Here is an 18126-nt window from a genome sequence, read left to right as displayed (position 1 = left end):
AGACTTTTCCTCAGGCTTTGCATAAAATTTACTTTTTTTTCTTCTTCTTCTATTTGCCTTGTGTTATGCACAGTGGTAGTTGCGCTTTTATTGCTGCGCCTAAGAGGGGGGAGGGTGGTGCAGAGTAGCATGGGGCAGTGGGTTCGCTTTTGGGGCAGAAATTTTGTTTTCTTAGTCAATTGAAAATCACTCAGTGGCGAGGAGGTTGTCGATATGCTTGAGCCGCCGCCCTTTGTGCCCTTTCAATTTCAGTTTTCGCTTTGATGTGGCAATACGTAAAGCGGCTACAATAACAACAACAATAACAACAACAACAGCAGCGCGGCCACAAAATTTGTTTAGTAAAAAAGTTTTTTTTTGCGGTTTGCGCAGCACTTTAGACGAGCCTCTCTGCAAAAATGTGAAGCGCACAATTGTCCCTATGCGCTGTTGTTGCTGTATTTGGGCAGCCAACCGCAACTTTGGCCAATGCTAATGGATACTCGAAAAAAAAAATGAAAAAGAAAAGTAGAATGGTCAATACAGGGCATTAGCATTCGAGCATACGCTTTGACTCTCTGCCCCACCACCCACCGCAGCAAGGCCGGTGGCATGCCAAAAAGTATGCAACAAATTCATTATCTATGCCCCTCGCCAATGCCAGCTTGCAACTTTACTGTTTGATGAGCTGCTGCCGTCATGAAGTATGCAGCAACAGCAAATCTACATGCTACAAAACTTTGCAATTTACATGTCCGAACTGAAAGTTGCTGTAATTGAGAAGAGCGTGCCACCTCTCTCACTCTCCCTCTCTCACTCTCCCCCTCTCTCTGTGTTGGTTTTTGCCCCAAATGTAAAGCAACAACTTTGCAATTTCCGCTGCGTTCGAATAAACTAAATTTAAAATTCCAAGCTGAATAAAAAGCAAACAGCAACAACTACAGCAAATCACAGCTAAAACAACAATAGCAACAACAACAACAGCAGCAGCAGCAACAGCCACTGAAGCAACAGCCACAAGGGCCCAAAGTAAACTCTACTTTAGGAGCACGCAACACGCGGCGCATAAACTTTTATAACTTTGTTAATTTTTCATAATTTGTTGTTGTTGTTGCTGTTGTTGCTGCTGCTGCGGCGGCGGCTGTTGCTGCAACAAATTCTACTTGAGTGCTAATCCAAATGTTTTGCTTACCTTAACCATAACTCTATCTCTCTCTCTCTCTCACACACACACACAACTTACAACTCTCTTTCTTTCTTTTCGTTTTTAGGGTGGCCGCGTGCGCTTCTCAAACAACCGCGAGAGCACGGGCGTAATTTCATTAAGATCCGCCGGAGATATTTCACTGCCGCAACGCGGACCGCCGCGTCGAGGGCTTATCGTGCCACAGCAGCCGCCAAATCCGCCGACAATAATACCGTTAACGCATGCCAGGTGAGTGTCCAAAGTGGGTAGAGGAGGAAGGGGCGGTGCTCACTGGCCAATTGCCATTATTATTTGTGGAGCCAAGGGCAAAGCATTAATAATACAGAAGGCCCAGAAAATAAATATATATATAGAGAATAAAAATATATGTATATACGTATATATATATTTATCTGTTTAGTATATAAGTATGTGAAGATGAATGGCGGGGCATTTATCTGTTAATGTATATCTGGCAATTGCTGGGTGGCCCGCCGGCAACCCTTTGACCACTTCAAAGCGCCAAAGGGGGGCAAACCCACTCAAGTACAAAATGTGCCACAAATGTGTGCACTGTGGCATGAAAAGGCCAAGCATTTAGCCTGGCAAACAACCCAACACTAATAGCTGACCAAACCAAACCGAACTGAACTGAACTGAACTGAGCCCCAGACCGTTCCAAGCCAAAATCGAATCGAATCGAATCGAATCGAATGGAATCGCAGCAAAGCAAAGCAAAGCAATCAAGCAGCTCAATTGACGCACCATTTCAGCCACACCCACCGCCCACCGGCCGCCCGTTCCACACTGAATGCTTGAATTTATTTGTCAATGCGAAAAGGTGCGCAAAAGGATTGACCCGGCCAACATGCCACACACACACACACGCAAAAAAAGAAAAGAAGTGAAAAGGTAGCCTCACTTCATTAGTGCCGTTATCAACATTTTGCAGCCACATGAATGAATGAGCCAAAGGACGAACTAGTGAATGAATGACAAACTGACTCTTTGAATGTCCTGTCTGTCTGGCTGTCTCCCTCTCTCTCACTCTCTCCCTCTCTCGCTCTGTCCCTGTCCGGCCCGACTGCTTGCAACATATCGTAACGCATTGAAGCGAAAGTCATCAATTTCATATTGTTACGCATGCCACAAAGAATAAAACATGGACTCTGCCAGGTTCAAGAAAGGCTGGTGCGAGGGCTGGCTGGTTGCTGTGTGGCTTGGACTGGGTTGGCTTGTCAGTCAGAGTTGGGCCAAAACTAATAAGAAGACAAGCACACCGACGTCGGCAATATTGGCCAGCAGTGCAGAGACAGCGAGGACACTTGAATGAAATGGCATTATTGCTACTTCAACGCGGCGCCAGGACGCAGCGCGCCGCACGGCTCGTCAATCAGCCGGGACCAGACCAGACCAGAGTCAGGTCAGAGTCAGCGTATCGACACTCCACAGTCCACAGTCCACAGTCGACAGTCGACAGTCGGTCGACAGTTGCCCGGCTGCCAATTGGCAGCGCTGAGCCGTTTTCCACACGTACGCATCGGCCAACTATACAAAAGACGTGCTGAAATAACTTATACGCCCTGTGCGCCCTCGGGGCCAAAACAAAAAACTTTCTTTGGCAAATAAAAGAAAACCGAAAACAGAAAACAACAGAAATAAAATAAATGAAAATGAAAATGGAAATGGAAGTGGAAAAAAAAAAAGAACGAAAAGCAGCCAAAAGTGAAAATCTCAACAGTGTTAAAGTCAAATGCCCAGGCACAACAACAAATAAAGCAAAGCTACGAAAAAAAAAGAAAAAGAAGAAAACACAAGCGAAACTGAAGTAGAAGAAAAAGGTATAAAATATTTATTTATATGAGCTTTTGCTTGGCTGTGGACCCAAGACCTTTGTGCCAAGTGTTATTATTGCTGTTGTTGTTGCTGTTTGTGTTGCTGTTGCTGTTGCTGTTGCCCTTGTGTATACATATTTGCTTAGCAGCAACAAATTCTGGTTTGAAATCAAAACGGTTACCGAACAGCTCCTCAAGTGTAAGCTAGATTACAGGACTCGAGCATACCCCTACAGTGTTTTTTCACCCCTCCCTTCGCTCTCTCTCTTTCTCTCTCTCTACCCCTCTCTGTCTTGTATGCTTGCTGGCCATTCAAGGTGAAGATGAGCAAATATTTGGCATATAATTTAAATAGTTTGCTTAGATAAGAACAAGCTGACAGCTGCTGCAAGTCAAGCAGGGAGTTTGCGTAGCTCAACTGGAGAGAGAGAGAGAGAGAGCGAGCGAGGGAGACAGTTGGATACATGAATGTGCATATAAATTGTATCTTCGGATAGGTGAAAGATACTTGAAGAACTGAGCAGATGTTTTAATATGTTACATAAGAAAAGTATTTTCTTCTGCAAAGTCCTGAATCTGAATAAATATATTTTTAATATATATTATTCTAACTCTAACTCTATCTCTAATTCTAACTCAACAGCTAAGTAGACCAAATATTTATCTTGCTTGCATTAGCTCTAAGTGACAACCAACACAGATAAAAGCTCTATTGAGCACAGCTATGCAGCAAGAGGAATGCATTCACTAACAACTTTCACAGATTATGACCAAGTTTTTGGCCATAAAGCGCGCTAAACTATTATTAGCCTTAACTGCCTTGCTTACTTCAATGAAAACTAATTTCAACTGCTTTCTTACCTTTACAGATCGCACGATCGTGAGAGCGGCGACTATGCTGGCTCCATTTCGGATTTACAAAGCGTTACCTCCAGACTGAGCACCGTTTCGGTGAGTAAGCCAAAAAGCCATTAGACGCAGCAGCTCATTTAGCTTGCAGACACACACACACAGACACACGTCTCTCTGTGTATGTGTGTGTGTGTGCGTGTGTTTGCGTCTCAATGCGTCGTCTAAATTGATTAAGTGCACTTAGTGACAAACAAAGTTCGCAACGAGCTGAACGAGCAGGAAGAATAACAAAATGCACGTAGAGTCTGAGTGCGAGCATAAAAACTGGAAAAGCTTTTTGGCCAACGGAAGAGAGAGCTGGCCAAACAGAGAGAAAAGTTTTCTTTTTAGCCAGCCGGCAGCCACTTAAGCCCGGCTAAACGATGTCCATGTCCATGTCGATGCTGGCTGTGCCTGTGCCTGTGCCTGTTGGCCATTTCATTTGCAAAGGCGACTTGACTCCATTGCAGCTTTTTGGTTAATACGAAACGCGTTTAACTTTCCACTTCTTCTACTTTTTCTTCCTCCTCTTCTTGTTCTTCTTCTGGTTCTTTTCGCTGCCTTTGTGGCTCCATTGCAACAGATTGGCACCAACAATTGCACCGCCAGATACCGGACGCTGAGTGGAGGCGTCGGCGAGTCGCCGTCGCTGTCCCCGAGCCCCTCCTCCGACTACGAGGACATCGGCGCCACAAGGCACGGACTGCCGCCCAGTTTTGCAGCCAAGGCCAAAAAGAACGGGCTGCCGCACAAGGCGAATACGATTTGCCAGAAGGCCATGGTGCATCACGTAAGTTAATTAATCAGTATTGCATGTGTCTGCATGTGTGTGTGTGTGTGTGTGTGTGTGTGATTGCAATTGCATTTGGATTACACGAACAACAGCAACAACAACAACAACAACAGCTTCAAGCATATTGACTCGTGAGCTGCAAAATGTAATTAGCTTGGCCATTTACATATGCGCCTGATTGGAATTTGTGAGCGACTCGCTCTAAGCCACTTGCAATTTGTCTACGGCCTAGCCAGAAAACGCCGCCCGAACAAGGCTCAAACAACATGGCCGAAAGGCGGAAGAGCAGGAGGAGCAGGAGGAGCGTGAACATGCACTCTAAATGCAAATGCCAGTTAAATGAGTTTTTATACGCGCCCCACAGCCAACAGAGAGGAGCCCCACAGAGTCCTGCTCTGGTTGGTTCTCAAAACGGGGGAAAATAAGAGAAAAAGTGAAAGCTCATTTTCAGTTTTGGCCACGATTACTGTGCGCTGCAGTTGGCAGAGCTTGAACTCGTTGCTTGCAATAAAAATGAGAAAATCTGAAATTCTCATAATTTTCCAAATGTCTCTCAATTGACATTTAGCTTTTCCTTAAAACCCCTAAATGAAGGAAAATATTTGTAGATATCAAATATGTGATTATATTTTGATTTACATTGAATTCACTTTTGGGTCTCTATGGATTGCTCTCGTACTTTCCGAATCTGTCCTGTTTGTTGGGCGGCCGGCGATCATGCTCCTTGGGCTCATCGGGCCGGATGTGAAAGTTCTTGAAGCCGTAGTCTCGCTTCTCCTGATCCTCGGAGAACTCGGCCCTCGCAATGTTGCTGGCGGGACTGCCGGTGGTGCGGAGCCACTCCTTCATCAGGTTGAGCTCGGTGCGCGGTCCCTCGATGTAGCCCTTGACCGTGCCGTCCGCCGTATTCATGCACCAGCCGCGCAGTCCCAGCGTCTTGGCCTTCATCTCGGCATGTCGACGGAAATAGACGCCTTGCACTTTGCCAAACACTTCAAATTCACACGAATGGACGGTGGCCATTTGAGTACCAGATGGAATCCCTTACGGGACCCTCAATGGCATCAACAAAAAAAAAAAAAAAAAATTTTTTTAAATAACAAAAACTACAAATTTTTAGACAATTTTTGAAAACATTTTTCCGTGGAAGCGCCTGGAAGTTGCTAGAAATTGCAAGGCTAGCTTAACAGAGAAAAATACAGGGTATTTACTAGTCATAGCCATGTTGTTGGCTACTTGAAAAAAGCAGGAGCTGCAATCGACGCCTAGGCCTCTTCACTGTGCGAGATATGAGCAAAGTTTTTGGCCAGGCAGCGGCTCAATATTCACTGTCAAGCCAAACACAAAAAGGAAGAAGAAGACCAATGCCAAAGCCGGAAGCACTGCAGCCAAATTCAAGACCCTTCCCCCAAAAAAAGGACAGCCCAAAGGCAGTGTCTGCAGCTGTATATGTGTGTGTGTGTATGTGTGTGTGTGTATGTGTGTGTGTGGGAATTTGTGTGGTAGCATTAAACTTTTTAATGATTTAACTAACAAAACTTTTGCTCTATTCCATGCGCCCTCCGCCTGCCGACCCCGCCCGGCTTAACATGCAATTTATTGCACAACTCGATGACGACGACGACGACGACGACGACGACGACGGCGACGAAACAACTTTCACTCTGGCTGCACAGTCGGGCGAAATGCGTAGCTCGCCAAAGGAAATTGGCGCATTTAATGAGAATGGACGAAACTTTGTTGCCACAAAGGATACATCAAGGGATTTCAGCAATTCCCAAGATAATACCGACCGTGGCAGCATGAGCGATCAGGCGTTTGCATGTTCCGCCAGCTCCGTTGAAAGTTTGCCCAGTGCATCCGGTTCGAGTGAGTACAAAACTCTATCTATGTGTTTAGATATCTACATGTGTGTGTGTGTGCGTGTGTGTGTGTGTGCTTACAATTTAGATTTTTGATTTTGCCTTTGCATTTGGTTTTCCTTTTGCTGTGGCCCTTCGGCCTGGGGTGGCCCCGGCTTGTTTAGAAAAATTCCCCGACTGCCGCCCAGCGCCACGCCCAGCTGGGCTCGTGCTGCATATTGGTCTATTAACAGTTGTAGTTGTTGCTGCGGTTGTTTTGCAACCGCTGCACAATAACTTGAAATTCTGCAAACTTAATGAATTTTTAATGCACTTGCGCACAGTCAAGTGGCAAGTGGCAAGAGCGAGTGGCAAGTGGCAATGTGGCAAGTGCATTGGCCAGGCCATGCAGCCCGATGCAATGTCTAGGGCGTGGTTAAATAAAGGGCTGCCGCTGCTGCCCTAGCTGCCCTTGCTGCTGCTGTTGCTCAGTTTTTAATGAACAAAAGTTTTCGCTATATGCGCAAATTTCTACTCTAAATAAAGAAGAAGAAGAAGAAAAAAACAAAACCAAAACAAAACAAAAAGCCAGAGCAGCTGTAGCAGCGCCAGCAGGAGACGGCGGCCAGCGGGGTTGCAGGAGCAACTTTGAAAAGTGCAAGAAAAAATACTTTATTTTCATGTGGCCAGGACACAAAGCAAGGATTAGCCAAAGCTTTGGCCAAAAACTTCAAGTGCTTATTTGAATATTTTTTGGGCGAAACGAGCTTTGTGTCTGAGACCCTCTCTCTATCTCACTCACACGCACACACACACACATACAGAGAAAGTGTGTAAAAATATTTGAAAAGTTTTTAATTAACCAAACGAACTGTTTGTGTGCGTGCGTGTGTGTGTGTGTGTGTGTGTGTGTGTGTGTGTGTTTGTATTTCGTGCTCTGCCAAATTCTTTAGCCCTTGGCTAATTGGCTGTGGGCGCATTAATTGGAAAATTTTCTGGGCAAACTTCCATCGAAATGTTGTCGAGACAAATATTTAAACGTAAAACCATTCTATTTTGGCAGGCACTCAAGCTCTAGTGCGTCCCGGCAGCCCACACAGCTCCATTTCAGCCGAGGATCGCGCCTCCCTGGCGTCCATTTGCAAGGCCAAGGCACTTGTCGACAGTCTGCCCAATCCCTACGACAAGGAGGCACTCAAATTTAAGGTAAGCAGACGCTCCCTCCCTCTCTCCCCCTCGCTCTCTCTTTCACTCTCGTATAACATGCTGTTTGCTTTTGCAGAAGGGCGACCTGATCGATGTGCTGTCCATGAATGCGTCGGGCATTTGGAAGGGTCGCTGCCATGGCCGCGTGGGCCACTTCAAGTTCATCAACGTGGAGGTGCTGCCCGAGCAGCGCATGAAGAACTCGAGCAGCAAGACCCTGGCGCCCGCCTCTCGACTGGCCAACAGCAACAACGGCAGCGGCAACGCGGGACCCAGCACGGTGGAGGATCTGCTGATACGCATCGGGCTCAAGGAGTACACCTCCGTCTTTGTGCTCAACGGGTAAGTGGTGTAGATGAAACAAATTTCACAACAATTTTTTGTTGGATTGTTTCACCTATCGTTCCATTTGCAGCTACGAGGATCTGGAGCTGTTCAAGGAACTCGAGCCGGCCGATCTGGACTATCTGGGCATACTCAACCAGGAGCATCGCGCCAAGCTGCTGACGGCCGTGCAGCTGTTGCACGACATTGAATGTGAGTATTGGTGTCCTGCTCTCGCCTTGCCCCATGCCTAAAGCCAAATATGTGAACCACAATGCGACCCACACCCACACCCACACCCACAACCACGACCACAACCACGCCCACTCTCTCACACACACACGTACTCACACACAGCTACAAATTTCGCACACACAGGCTCCGACATGGACATAGCCGGCTCCAGCTCGGAGAACGACGAGGCGCGCCTGAACAACATCAACAAGAAGCACGGCGCCTCGCCCTTTGGCCGGCGACACTTTCCACGGGACTCCGGCTGCTACGAGGGCTCGCCGCTGCCCAGCTCCCAGACGCCCACGCAGACGGTAAACTCGACGGACGACTCGAACAGCCTCGACGACGTCGTCTCCAAGTGCTCCAGCGAGATAATGAAGCGCGTGGAGAGCGCGCGGCGCTGCAAGGAGAACCCGTTCAAGGCGACGCTGCCGGCGCGAGTCGGCAAGAAGTCCTTTCTTGGCGGCGGCAGTCTTATGGGCGACGATACGCTCACGCGTGGCGGCCTCAGCGAGAAGTCGAGCGACTCGGGCGTCAGCAGCAGTTCGCTATCGTCGGGTCCGCTGAAGAGCAGCACTTAACATTTGCCAACCATACTCGCCCACGAGCTGCTGCTGGGCGTGGGCCAAGTGGGCGGCGGCAGCAGCGTGGGCGCCACCTCGCCCACCACCTCGGTCGCCTCGGCTGGCATGCTGGGCTGTCCCAGCGGTGGCATCGGCAATGCCGGCCTGAATGTCGCGGCGCCGCTTGGCAACATCTGCAACACCCTGCCGCATGCCCCGTCCGGCGGCAGCAGCACGATGGGCCTCGCCAGCAATCTGCCGCTGAACCGCAATCTGGTGATGTTGCGCAATCATTTGCGCAAAAATACAAGTGGAAATGCATCAGCCGCACTGCAGGACGACAAGGATCAATAACAACCCATTTATTACATACAGATTTTAGTTTAGGTTCTCGATACTTCAGTTAGATATATGTATGTATTTCAATTGCTGTGATTCGATAGTGAAAAAAGGCCAAGACGCGTCTTTCAGTTCAAATGTATAGTGTATAGAGACAGATAGATAGCAACAGAGCGTGAGAGAGATAGAGAGAAAGAGAGAGAGAGCGAGAGAGTGAGCACATTAAGCAAAGTCAGTTAGTCAGTCAATCCTTCCTCCGATAATGTTGGCATTTATATATATACTCTTACATATATATATATATATATATTTACATATATATATATGTAAACAGACAGAGCTATATACTTAGTAATTGTAATGTAATCAAATCGTTTAACTATTTTTAGTTAGCCTGATGTAAAAAAAAACAAAAACATTTTCTCATTTGCCATTTTTTGCCAATTGCTTTCTATGTATATTTCGCAACGTGATATTGTCAAACGTCCAACTTGAATTGCAGTTTTTAATCGATGAAACCACATTTTAATTAACACGAGGGAACGGGCCGAAGATATTTCTATCTATAAATAACTCAAGTTGATTCCTATATTTATGGCACAACGGCTGCCGGCAATAGACCAATTACATTTTAAAACCAAAATATTTACACGAAGCAAACGAATTTGCCAATATTTATAATTCTCTAAAGAGAAACTTGATTGAATTTTAAGTATGAAAATCACACACACACACACGCATGTACACTCACATCATGATGTATCCGTCAAAGTTGTATATTTGGGAAAATCAGCTAAGGGAAAATTGTATGCTAAGCAATATAAATTGGTAAACGTAGACTCCGGACAAGCGAGCTGTATATAGTAGAGGTATTCTTGTCACGGGAGTGTCCATGAATGCCATTTAACAGTTATACAGATACAGATATGTAATAATACTAAGTGCATAGATACATACATATATACATATTTATATATATATATATATAAAAAACTATTAGCAATTGCCAGCTATTTAGCGATAATCAAAACGAAAAGGACAATGAAACGAATTGGATGGCAGATTTTATTGATTTCACATTAAGCAATTAGTTAAATAAATCAATACAAATACTTCAAAGCGAGCACAAAAAGAGAATATATATATATATATTTAAACTATATCATAGCGCATATGAATATCGAATACCAATTGACTTTATGTACATTTGAGACAGACGCGAAAATCCAATTCCGAAATGCTTTTAATCATAATTAAGCAAAATTATAAATATATATATACACACACACATAAATATTCATAAAATTAACTAAAATTAAATAATCCCAAAAACTTAAATAAAATTTTATAATTAGTCCAAACAAAAAACAAAACAAAAAATGAAAGAAATTATTAATTGCGCACGTGTTAAAGCCAGAGAGTAAAAATATTCTTATGTAGGCATTTTGAATTTTTATTTATCTAAAAGCATAAATTTAAGTGTTTCAACTGTAAATTATATTAGAGAGAAAGCAAAACAAATGCAGAATGCACAAGAGCCACATGCAGCATGTGCGAAAACTTTCCATTTATCACTGTAAAATTATGTAATTAAATTCAAATATGTAAGCAATATTAAAGTTTAAAGTAACAAACAAAAACAAAAGTGAGCAAAAAAACAAATACCTAAGGCATCACAAAGCAGTTTCAGGCAAGCTAACAAGTAAATATAAAAATAAAAAACATGAGAAAAAACAAACTAAAAACAATCTTAGAATTCATTAGCACACACAAACTAAGGCAGTCAGCGAACTTTAACTCTCCAGAGCTCCCCACATTTTAGAAGAATTTCAAGCAAAACTCAAGTAAAGAAAGCAACAAAAAAACTCAAAACGAAACGAAATGAGAGAAAGAGAGAGAGAGCGCAGCACGCAGCTAGCTGAGCTATGAAAGTTTATGCATAAATCAAATAAAAGTCTTAAATAAAATTGAACATATCTAAAAAGTAACTGAACGTCTTAATTATTTAACTGGATCGAGCCGAGCCAACAGGTAAGAGAAATGCCTCTGCCAGAGTCAAGGCTGAATAGCTTGATTGAGACTGATTAGCAGCAGCAGTCTATATCTATTTATCTATTTATCTAAATATAGCCCACTCTATATAATATAGACTACTTAGGTATGGCTATGAAGCAGTCAATCAACATTGAAGTATTCATGTTGTGCGCTACAAGAATCACATACATATATCATATATATATGCAACATTAACTATTTTTAGGCTCTATTTTCTTTTATTCCACATAGATTTAATAGAAATTTATCTGCTAATTAGTATCGCTTGAGTTCAAGCATTGTAGTTAATATGCCAATTGGTGCTATGTATTTACTTGAGTGGATGGAGATGCAGCCTTGATCAAAAGAAACCGCCTAAATGACTTTATTCGCCACTCAGAGATCGCTCGCACATTTACCTACAAGTGTTGGATTTCAATGACATTGAATGAGCGCTTCAGTTCGCATTAACGCTGATTACGCTGCTTCAGCTACACGTGAGCAAAATATAAATTAATGTATGTACATGCACACATACATACGCATGCATATATAATATGTGTGTATGCATGTGCATGTATATGATCGGGTAATCTTATCATTTAAGGTGTCGCGCCTACCCGAAATGAGTATGTAAACAATTCATAAAGCTCTAGTAACCGGCCAGGCAGCTGATCCGCTTGCTCGAAGGGCGGGAGGGAGGTAGGTAGGTGGGGGGCAGTGGTTGGGTGGTTGAACAGTTGAGCGGTTGGATGGCTGCTGACGTTATGGCCCCTGTTGTCGATGAGGCGAAACGGCTTCAGTCGTAATCTGTGCTGATGCTGATTAAATTTACTACACTCGTGGAATAGATCTATCTCTAACCTACACACACACACACATACACACACACACTCGCACATGCATAATGCATTCTGATGTTTATTCATAGAGCACTTGTAACCGATCTGAGAACGAACTTTATGCTGAAATTTGGCATATACATATGTATTTACACGATTTTTTGCGTCTGTTTTTTTTTTATCATTTTCTGTGCACATAGTTTTTGATGCCGCCTGCTCGGGCGGGAAGTGAAATTGCGCTTAAGTGGTTTAGTAGATTGTTAAATTGCTTTTGTCTTTCTGCCAGCGGATAAGTAAATGAAAATATGAAAATTGATATTATTGCATTGCACAAACTATGTAGACTTTATCTCATTTTCTGCCACATTTTGCGCTCAGTCTCAGTTTCAGTTCCAGCGGCTGTGCGTTCCGAGTCGGAGTCAACGCAGAACCAAAGCGCATAAATAATAAATTCTATAATCCAATAAAGAAATACCAGAGATAACCAGACTATATGCATATATATTAATATATACTTGCATAAATGAGTAAATACTTGTATAGTCCACAGGGTAAAAATACTTTAAGAGGAGAAAAGAGTAAAAGTGGAGTGAAAATGCTTTTACCCAGCGAATTGACAGTAAGATTTAAGGCATCTGCCTAGCAATGTAACTAAATTAACTGGCTCAAATGGCGGCTTATCTGGTTAACAGCATCGCTTCAGGCCCACGCAACTGCAGGCTATCTAATCGGGCCCGAGCTCTAGATTTTCTGTGCAGTTGCAGAACTTCACATCTGAGTGTTATTGTCTTACTCACCGATTAAAAACCAATTCTTATAACTTCAAAAGTAAAGTAAATCCCACTCCATAAAAGAAAATATCAAAACGGAAATTAAAATAAAACTGAAGGATTTACGGGATTAACTCACAAATTGATGAACATAAGTTCACTTGACTATATAAACTAAGAGTAACTATTAAAGCACTCACACATATAAACAAGAAAATGACTAATATAATTGAAAAGAGTATCTGACATTTGAAACAAGTGCAAATCACATTTGACAGGATGAGTTGGATTCCTGATATATTGACCTGACCAATGATTAGAAATGAAAACACTGTGCCTCATAAATCAAGTCATCGTTATTCTATTGAACTTATCAGTGTTTCTTGTCTAATACGAAACCTCTCGAGTCGAAAATGTGTCGTAGTTAGCATGTGACTTGCAACTTGCAGCTGCTTGGACAATGCATCTGGGAATGGGCTGCATTACTGTTGCCTCTGGTTAATTGTTTGAGAAATGCTTGGTTTACTTTTAGTTAATCGTTAGGCGAGCGCATATAAATAACGTTGTAAACTAAAGTCTCACGCTTATCAGCAATTATTTGATAATGCCTTCGCGCTCTGTCTCTGCTGATAAGCCGCCTCCTACAGAGGGCCCTTTTAACGCCGGCAGTCGCCTGGGACGTCACTCACAGCGACACCCGCGAGTGTTCCGGACGGTGCATGCGTTGATCAAGAACCCGCCGCGATCTTAACCATATCAAATCATTTGCATGCGAAATGTGAAGAGTGTAAACCGAGAATATCCCAACAGGAGAACTATGTATAATCGAGCCAATGGCAAAGCCGAATCTTAAGCCATAATCAGAAATTTCAATTTGATTTTCAACTGCAGCAGCAGCAGATCTTATCGCAAAAAGTTCTATTAATTTTCTTTTAGTGTACGGGCCTATAAAGTTAATTGGTGTTCACGAGTGTGTAAACAAACCCCATCGATTGTGAAATCTTACCTGTAATTGCCTTTAAAACTACAAGACGCAATTGCTCAGAGTTGTAAGTATATAAATTATAAATTAAATTACGAAGCTTTTCCAATAAAATTCAACAAGAAATTGTGAACAAATTTATTTACCAAGCACGAAATTTTCGATAACTATCTGAGATTAAATTCAACAAAAACTTGTGAAAGAGTGTAAGCAAAATATAAATAATTTTAGGTAAATACCTGAATAGAAATCTTAAAATAAATTTAACAGACATTGTGAAAGTGTTAAAAAAAAATATAGTTTTAAAATGTTAGATATATTTCTGAGTTGAAACTCAACATAGAATTGTGAGAAATAAAAATAAATAAATTATATAAAATTCATAAAATAAAGAAAAAGTGTTAAGAAATACATATTTATAATTTTAAATCAATTTTTAAAATGAAATTAAACAACTAAATGTGAAATTCATTCTTATACAAATATTCAAGAATTTCTTTTTTGCATTATTTCAAACTAGTTTGCCATAAAAAATAGTTTTACCATTTATGGCAGCTAGTTTATAGCTCAATTAAACCGAGTTGACAATCAGCCAACTGAAACAGTTCCCATAAAACATTCACAATCCACAATTGCTGCGCAGTTATTGCCCCCAAACTAGATTGGATGAAATGTCCGTAAATATATGCAAACGCTTCTGAGCATCGACACATGCTCGGGCATGAAAACCTGAGAAATCGGGTTTATTTACACATGTTGTTGTTGGCGTCTCATAAAGATAAGAGCGAAACTAATCTGCGAATGATTTACTTGAACTCCCAGAATAGTCAGGCCGCACACAAATAGACAGCACAATGAAAGATAAACTGGAGGAGGTGATAGCCAACAGCAGAAAGCTATCTACGGCAGCAAACAGCGTCAGTGAAATGGACCTGGATGAGTCCGAGCTGAACGATCCGTTCCAGGCGCTCATGGAGAAGGCGGGCAACCACGGCCGCTACCAGACGCTCTACAACTATGTGTTCGTCGCCGGGCTGGCTTTCGCCGGCGCCATGGTCTACATGAACATCATCCTGGCGCTCAACATACCGGATCACTGGTGCACGGTCCCGGGCAGGGAGCACACCAATCTCACGATGAATCAGTGGCTCGACTTGACGCTGCCCAAGTGAGTTGGCTGCCAAATGCGGTGCACTGGCTCGAGTCCCCTGCTAAGCTTTTCCATTTCGCCCGCAGGCAGACTGACAATCGAGGCAAGGAGACGCACAGCAACTGCGAAATGTACGATGCAAACTTTACAGAGTTAACTGATTTTTCGGCCTGGCGCAGCAGTCGCAGCAAGAATCAGACGACAGGTGAGCTACACGCACACACACACTCATATACTTAGCCATTAATATGGGTGTATATATTGCCTGGCTTTGCTTGGCAAACTTGGCCAGCAGTAGCTGGCTGTCTTATAAATTTATACAACTTTGCACTCGAATACATTTAATGGGACGGCCTCTTCGATTTGCCAGCGTGCCAGCACGGGTGGACCTACGACCAGACCTGGTATGACAGCACAATACCCACGGACCAGGACTGGGTCTGCGCCAAGGATTTGTTCGTGACAAATGTGTTCGTCGTCGGCCGCGTGACCGAGGTGGTCGGCTCATTTATATTTGGCCAAATGGGCGATTCGTAAGTTGGCCGAAACTAAATTATGTGCCTGCCCACAATTGGCAATTGGCAATTGGCAATTGGTAATTGGTAATTGAATTTCGGCTTTTCCTATTGGTCGCAGCTTTGGGCGCAGCGTGGTCTACTACATTAGCGTCATCTTCTGCTCGGTGGGGCGCCTGGGCTCTGTGCTGTGCACGTCCTCCTACACGTGGTTCCTCATCATGTCCGGCATTGTGGGCCTCACCGTAAACAGTCTCTTCCAATCGCCGCAAATCATTGGCATGGAAATCTCCCGAGAGTAAGTTTGACAGATATTGAATAAGTCAGCTGGCAAAGTTTGCCGAAACTAACGAGAACTTTGTCAATGTCGCACTGGCCAGGGAGGATCGCAGTCGCATCGCCCTATTCCAGAGCGTGGGCTGGTCCGTGGGCACGACGCTGATGCCGCTTCTGTTCTGGTGGCTGCGCCACTGGGAATCCTTTATGTGGCTGACATCGCTGCCCACGGCGATGGTCTTGCTGTTCTCCAAGTAAGTCACGCAGTCAATTCAATTGGATGCCCTCAACTATTGTCCAAATCCCAGTCCATTCCCAGTATTTGTTTTGTCTTTGGTTCTGACCTTTTTTTCTGGTGGGGGTTCTCTTTCTTGCCTTTCTTTTTTCAGATATGTCATCGAATCGCCGCGCTGGTTGATTAGCAAGCGACGCTTTCGAGAGGCCATTGTCCAGTTCAAGAAGATTGCCAAAATTAATGGACGCACATTCGATGTGACCGAGAAGGAGCTGACCGAAATCTATAGCCAGGACAAGCACGAGGTCACCTATGGCATGGCCTCGCTCTTCGCCGGCTGGCGGCTGGCCCGCAACACCACAATCATGGGCTTTAGCTGGTGCGTATCAAAAAACCAATTTGCATTCCTAACTGCGGTCCGCTTTGGTCGAGCTCGCCCCTACCCACCTGTCCATTTGCCGCTTTGTCCTCCGCCAGGTGCGTTGTTGCCGTTTCCTACTTCACGCTGGTGCTCTTCAGCTCGCGCATGGCCGGCAATCCGTTTTTGAACTTTTTGTACCAGAGCATTGTGGAAATACCCGCGTACATGGTGGGCAAGTACATGGGTGAGTGTGTGCGTGCTGTGCGTGCTCCAATGCGGCCACTGATTGCCAATCATCCTTATGCTCTTCGGCTCTTTGGCATTGGCTTTTCCATCCGACAGGCGACAAGTACGGCCGGCGCTTTACCAATTCGGTGTCCTTCCTCATCTCGTTCCTCACCTGCCTGCCCATCATCGCCTATGCGACGGACGAGCGATTCGAGTGGCTGTTGATCTACCTGGCCACCTTCATCAAGTTCCTCAACGCGCTCACCTTCTTCACGGCCAATCTGCAGTGCCTGGAGATCTACCCCACGTGCATGCGCCAGACGGGCATCGCCCTGGGCACCATTTTGGCGAACGCGATCGGAGTGCTGGCTCCGTACCTGGTGTATCTGGGGACGACGGTGAACATACGCGCGCCGTACTACATTCTGGGCACCCTGTTTCTGCTGGGCGGAATCGGTGCGATGTTCCTGCCCGAGACGCTGCACAAGAAGCTGCCAGACACCATCGAGGAGGCAAAGAACTTTGGCAGGCACGATGTAAGTAGAAGCCATCAGCCATCAGCCATGAGCCATCAGCCATCAGGCATCAGGCATCGACGGCATCTAATTTATAATTTAAATTATGCAAAGCAGCCGTAGCCTAATTTCATTTTTCATAAATTTAATTTACAGAAATTCTTCAGTCTGCCAAAAGCGCCGCCGGTGCTGAGCAAGGAGCCAGATGCCGAGCCGGAGCTAACCAAGCTGAATCAGCCCTCATTTGCGCCATGAATCAGTAGCTATAGCTCAAGCGGGGTCTGAAGTCGAGCCAGGAGCTGACGCAGAAAGGCAATTGATTTGCTGTGGCCCGTTGTGATGTTACATTAAGTACGCCCCAAGTATTACGAATAAAGTGTTGTTATACTTAATTCTGTGTATTTACATGTGACTGTGCGACTGTGCGACTGTGTGTGTGTGTGTGTGTGTGTGTGTGTGTGTGGGTTGGTAACTGTAATAAGCCCTATATAAATCACAGGAGAGCCGCCGTCCTGAATGAATGAAATCTCTGCAATGAGTTTATCAGCGCATCTGTCAGATATTTACAAATTACCTGCGATACCATTGCCGTTGCCCTTGGCGTAAAGGCCGTGGTGTGTGAGAGTGTGTGCTGCTGCTGCTTATGCTGATGCTACTGTGGCTAATTTAATAAATGGCTCGGCATACACACGCGTCGTATGCGTAATGCGCTCCACTCGCCTGATTTATGCCAGTTATGTATCAATTTTTATCACCGCTTGCAAAAACGAGGCGCCCACCCACGCCCACTCCCAGCGGCGCCTGGAGTTGGCAAAGTGTTAAACTGTAAGAAGACACTAACACCTCCAGCAACAATAAAAGTAACGGCAATGAAAAGTAATGCAAGAAGTTTAATAAACTGAGTATCTAGATACTCTATGAGCAGCCGAAGCATATGCCTCGCATACAACTTGAGAAGTTGAAGAGAATATAGTTTGAGCTGTTTTTTTGAAGCAGAGAGAAATCAAGCAAAGTATAAATTGAAAGT

At 44.3% G+C, this 18126-nt stretch overlaps 3 protein-coding genes and 1 long non-coding RNA gene across 11 annotated transcripts in view; 2 read left to right on the top strand and 2 right to left on the bottom strand.

Moving 5' to 3' along the window:
- The window catches only part of SKIP (Shal K[+] channel interacting protein), a 170231-nt gene extending 159378 nt beyond the window's left edge, over window positions 1-10853 (top strand). For 4 of the 7 annotated variants that reach the window (XM_089260956.1, XM_089260919.1, XM_089260838.1 and 1 more), the window contains 8 exons: window positions 1251-1414; window positions 3870-3951; window positions 4475-4681; window positions 6361-6553; window positions 7589-7731; window positions 7808-8073; window positions 8147-8268; window positions 8413-10853. In XM_089260956.1, coding sequence (XP_089117082.1) covers window positions 1251-1414; window positions 3870-3951; window positions 4475-4681; window positions 6361-6553; window positions 7589-7731; window positions 7808-8073; window positions 8147-8268; window positions 8413-8870 — 1635 coding nt within the window. In that variant the 3' untranslated portion in view covers window positions 8871-10853. The remainder of the gene's footprint in view (window positions 1-1250; window positions 1415-3869; window positions 3952-4474; window positions 4682-6360; window positions 6554-7588; window positions 7732-7807; window positions 8074-8146; window positions 8269-8412) is intronic. The other 3 variants (XM_030389360.2, XM_030389355.2, XM_030389362.2) reach the window with 1 other exon arrangement.
- LOC149092127 (uncharacterized) lies at window positions 4773-5255 on the bottom strand. The gene is made up of 2 exons (XR_016197062.1): window positions 5152-5255; window positions 4773-5089 (listed from the first exon to the last, which is right to left on the bottom strand). It is a non-coding gene; the product is annotated as an uncharacterized LOC149092127 (long non-coding RNA).
- Window positions 5286-5804, bottom strand: LOC115564739 (acylphosphatase-1). The gene has a single exon (XM_030389392.2). The coding sequence runs from the start codon at window positions 5705-5707 to the stop codon at window positions 5345-5347; it is 363 nt and encodes a 120-aa protein (XP_030245252.1). The 5' UTR covers window positions 5708-5804; the 3' UTR covers window positions 5286-5344.
- Window positions 10854-13387: 2534 nt separating the features above from the next.
- Window positions 13388-17491, top strand: LOC108649003 (carcinine transporter). 2 transcript variants are annotated; one of them, XM_089261603.1, is made up of 10 exons: window positions 13388-13886; window positions 14642-14987; window positions 15056-15174; window positions 15340-15502; window positions 15606-15782; window positions 15865-16014; window positions 16150-16374; window positions 16473-16600; window positions 16699-17120; window positions 17256-17491. In XM_089261603.1, exons 2-10 carry the CDS (start codon window positions 14674-14676, stop codon window positions 17352-17354), a joined length of 1797 nt encoding a protein of 598 aa, XP_089117729.1. In that variant the 5' UTR covers window positions 13388-13886; window positions 14642-14673; the 3' UTR covers window positions 17355-17491. The 2 variants fall into 2 exon arrangements, with proteins under 2 accessions (XP_089117729.1, XP_030245244.1); XM_030389384.2 differs by lacking the exon at window positions 13388-13886 and having other exon boundaries at window positions 14392-14987.
- Window positions 17492-18126: the final 635 nt, after the last annotated feature.

This window comes from Drosophila navojoa, chromosome 2 (assembly GCF_054131105.1).
Source record: "Drosophila navojoa isolate 15081-1374.11 chromosome 2, UAZ_NAV_1.0, whole genome shotgun sequence".
In the NCBI taxonomy this organism is placed as follows: domain Eukaryota; kingdom Metazoa; phylum Arthropoda; class Insecta; order Diptera; family Drosophilidae; genus Drosophila; species Drosophila navojoa.
The sequence above is the reverse complement of the archived record's forward strand: the minus strand, read 5'-3'. Positions and strand labels throughout refer to the sequence as shown.

What these genes read in the sequence shown, in the direction of transcription:
- LOC115564739 (XM_030389392.2), bottom strand. Translation starts at nt 5,707, where the DNA reads ATGGCCACCGTCCATTCGTGTGAATTTGAAGTGTTTGGCAAAGTGCAA.
- LOC108649003 (XM_089261603.1), top strand. Translation starts at nt 14,674, where the DNA reads ATGAAAGATAAACTGGAGGAGGTGATAGCCAACAGCAGAAAGCTATCT. An exon ending in CAGCAAGAATCAGACGACAG is followed by an intron (nt 15,175 to 15,339) that starts GTGAGCTACACG and finishes TCGATTTGCCAG; the next exon opens with CGTGCCAGCACGGGTGGACC. An exon ending in TTTGGCCAAATGGGCGATTC is followed by an intron (nt 15,503 to 15,605) that starts GTAAGTTGGCCG and finishes TATTGGTCGCAG; the next exon opens with CTTTGGGCGCAGCGTGGTCT.